Consider the following 3,330-nt stretch of genomic DNA (forward strand, 5'->3'; position numbering starts at 1 on the left):
GCCTTGGGTCCCCAGGGCTGGCGGTAGCACCAGGGCAAGCCTGGCCTCTCAGCATTCGGTCCTTCTACCTCTGAACCTGCACTGGCAAGGTGACACATTCACATCCCCTACTCCTGGGGACTGGCAAGAGCACGGATCAAGCTAAAACAACAATGCTTGGAGGACAGCCACCAGAGGCCCCTTGCACACTTACTGAGGCGGGCAGTGACTGGTACCTCACCGCCTTGTTTCCAGAGCTTCTGGGAATGAGGTGGGGCTGATGCGCGTCTGCTTCCTGTCGTGGTACCTGGTCCCCTCCCCTCTTCAGGAGAAGCATTTGGCGTTGAGGGCTGGACACCCCAACCACGTGGCCTGCTCTAATTTCCCAGGCCCTAATCTGCGCCCAGCTCCTAATGATGCAGCTGCTAATAGGATTGTGGCTTCCCTCTGGGTGGCTGCACAGACCATGGCTGCAAGGCTGGCCGTGGGTGCTTAGGGCCCCCCGTTCACCTGCGAGGAGACAGGCTCGTGCCTCCGGCCCAGACTGGGACACGGCCTCCAGTGCATGGAATGGTGCCAACGGGCTGGGCTCAGCATGGCGCTGGGCGCTGTCCTGGCTCGAGGGGGGGCAGTGTGTAAACACAACGGGCTACTCATCCTGTCGGTGTTGTCTGTCATCGTGGGCTGCCTCCTTGGCTTCTTCCTCAGGACCCAGCGCCTGTCACCACAGGTCAGGCCCCCCGGGGGGTGTGGGTCTACGGGGCTGGGGTATGGTTACAGTAGGTGAACCATTGTTTCTGTGAGCCTCAGAGTTCCCATCTATACCATGGGTGTGAGAAATACCCACGAGTATGGGGTGTCAGTTAAACGGCGGAAAGAGTGGCATGAAAGCCACACAGCCAGCACAGTAAGGTGGCCGGGGATAAAGGCACACCACGGAGAAGTTCAGGATGGAGGGCAAGGGTGGGGGAGATCGGAGGTCTACAGGGAACGCTCCCTACCGGGCCCTCACGGCCAGGATCCAGGATGGGTCCCCTATGCAGCAGGACCGGCAGGCTGAGGCTCAAGGGTGTGTGAGGTTTGGGAGCAAGGGGTCAAGCCTTTTATCTGGAGGTGGGCTGTTGGAATACACCTCGAGACTAAGGGGCTGGGGTGCAGGGAGCAAGAGCTGGAAGGTTCCCATCACCAGACACGGGCTGGAGACATCCGTGTAAAGCCATGACTGTGCAGATCCACCCTTCGGCGTGATCCCTGGGGGCTGGCAGGAGGCGGGAGACGGACGGTGAGGTGCATAGGCTGCGGCGTGAGTGCATTGTGTGGGCACTGGCTTGCTGTGGAATGTGGAATGGCCGATGCTACCTTAGACAGTATGGACGCCTGTTCCGTCAAGGAAGACAGTTCAGGACCATGAAGACAGGCGCTAAGGCCGGCTGGGCAGACAAGCCTGAACTCTCCCCCCCCCCCCCCCGCAACAGAGACAGCCGGGGTTCACAGCCCAGGCACAGAGGGACAGGTCAGTGGGCAGGAAGCGACTGAGACAAGAAATGTCAAGAGGAAAGCCCTTGCCTAGTGCGGACAAGGGCTCAAATATCGAGAAGAGGGAAAGAAAACTCGGATCAGATCTCAAGGGGCTGGAGGGCGAGGGGGGTCTCACTTAGCAGGGTTTCTTCGAAGAGCCTGTCAGTGGGCCCCCGGAGAGTCCAGGCCCCATAGATCCTTTGTCCTTCAACTCACCGATACATCACAGTGTCCCCGAAGCTGGAGGTGGGCTCCAGACTCAGACACAAATCTTCCATTAAAGGGATCACGTCCCCCTCATGGGACAAGCCTGCTTACCGCCTTAGAAAGAAGCAAGGACTCCAGAAACACAGGGCCCTGACCGTCAACCCCGCAATGACTGGGCTAATTGCCCCCTCCGCTTTGGCCTCACTTCCTTTATCCTCGGAGTAAACGGAGCATATACACCTAGAACTGTTGAAGAGGATAAAGATCTCTATGTCTGGCATACAGTAAGCGCTTACTGATTGTCACTTCACCTCCTCTTCAGTCTCCCCGACAAAGTCTGTCTGTGATGGGCAGACACCATCCCATAGGCTGGGGGTGGGGTGGGGGGAGAGGGCAGAGCAAACGAAAGGAGAAAGCAAGGCGGGCACCAGGGCGGGTCTCTCTCTGCTTCCTGAGTCTGCAGTGTGGCCAGCTGCTGGTGTTCTGGCTCTGGTGCCTTGCCGGTGAGTGGCTGGATCCTCCGCCTGTGAACGGCAATAAACCGTCCTCCTTTGAAGAAGCTCCGCTAGCCAGCTGCTCCCTGCAACAAGAGAGGCAGCAAATGCTCTAACCTGCAGCAGCCAGTACCTCTTCTGAGGGAAGCGTCCCTCTGACATGAGTCCTGCCTCTTGCCTCATGCCTCCTGCCAGGCACCTTCCTCCACTGTGGCGCTGTAACTGCCGGCTGCCCTGTTCCAAGCTCTTTAAACGGGTGTCTGTTTCTCCCACAGGCTACTCAAGGTTTTTGCTTATTTGTGTGTGTGTGCACTCACACACATGTGAAAGTTATAGGATGGCTCTAAGAGTAGGTTCCATCCATCCATAATGTGGGTGTCCAGGGACTGGACTCAGGTTGTCAGGATCCTGGTGACTGCATGGATTTTCCTTGAACCCAAGACATGAGCCTCAAGGGGTGTGAGGCACAAAGGCCACGGGGATGGCCCAAATGAAACCAGCAGTGACCCTGGCACTCTTCAGTGTGCCTCCGGTTCCTGAGCAGCAGGAAGAGTGTTTTCTGAAAACAAATCAGAATGTGTGTCAGTGACGGCCAGATTGTCTGGGCTTCCCGTGCCAGGGTTGCCCTCCCCACCGTGTTGGACCTGCGGACGCGTTCAGGTCTGGATTAACCTGCAGATACATTGAAGGAGGGTGTGGATGGGGTCTGAGAACATTCGTTTGGCAGGAAGTGGCTTTCTGAGCATTGTCCTCTGAAATCCAGGATTTTTCTGTTTGGTCTCTTTGCCTGTGACTCAGACATCAAACTCTTCTTCCAATTGTTTGAGCTTACGAAACAGGCAGAAATCATCAACAATCTGGAATTTTCTATTTGTGAAAAGAAACTCACAAAATTAATGTGATTTTACTTTTAGATGTAACTAATTCATTTAAAAATAGAGACATTTTTTGAGACTCCCCTTAAGCCAAGGGGATTTATGGTTACATCTATTTCCTTTCCTTCCCAGGAGTTTAATGAAATTTTTAAAAATTTATATTACATTTATTTTGTGTGTACGTGTGTGCGCACAGGCATGCATCTGCAAACACACACACACACACACACACACACACACACACACACACACACACA

The 3,330-nt window shown here is 55.1% G+C and overlaps 1 protein-coding gene across 1 annotated transcript in view; it reads left to right on the top strand.

Moving 5' to 3' along the window:
• Nucleotides 1-544: 544 nt before the first annotated feature.
• The window catches only part of Slc1a7 (solute carrier family 1 member 7), a 37,713-nt gene continuing 34,927 nt past the window's right edge, over nucleotides 545-3,330 (top strand). Inside the window, exon 1 of the mRNA XM_055628994.1 lies at nucleotides 545-709. Within this exon, the coding sequence (XP_055484969.1) occupies nucleotides 545-709 (165 nt within the window). The remainder of the gene's footprint in view (nucleotides 710-3,330) is intronic.

The sequence above is a fragment of the Psammomys obesus genome, unplaced genomic scaffold (assembly GCF_907164565.1).
Source record: "Psammomys obesus unplaced genomic scaffold, mPsaObe1.curated_primary_1811, whole genome shotgun sequence".
Classification (NCBI taxonomy): Eukaryota; Metazoa; Chordata; class Mammalia; order Rodentia; family Muridae; genus Psammomys; species Psammomys obesus.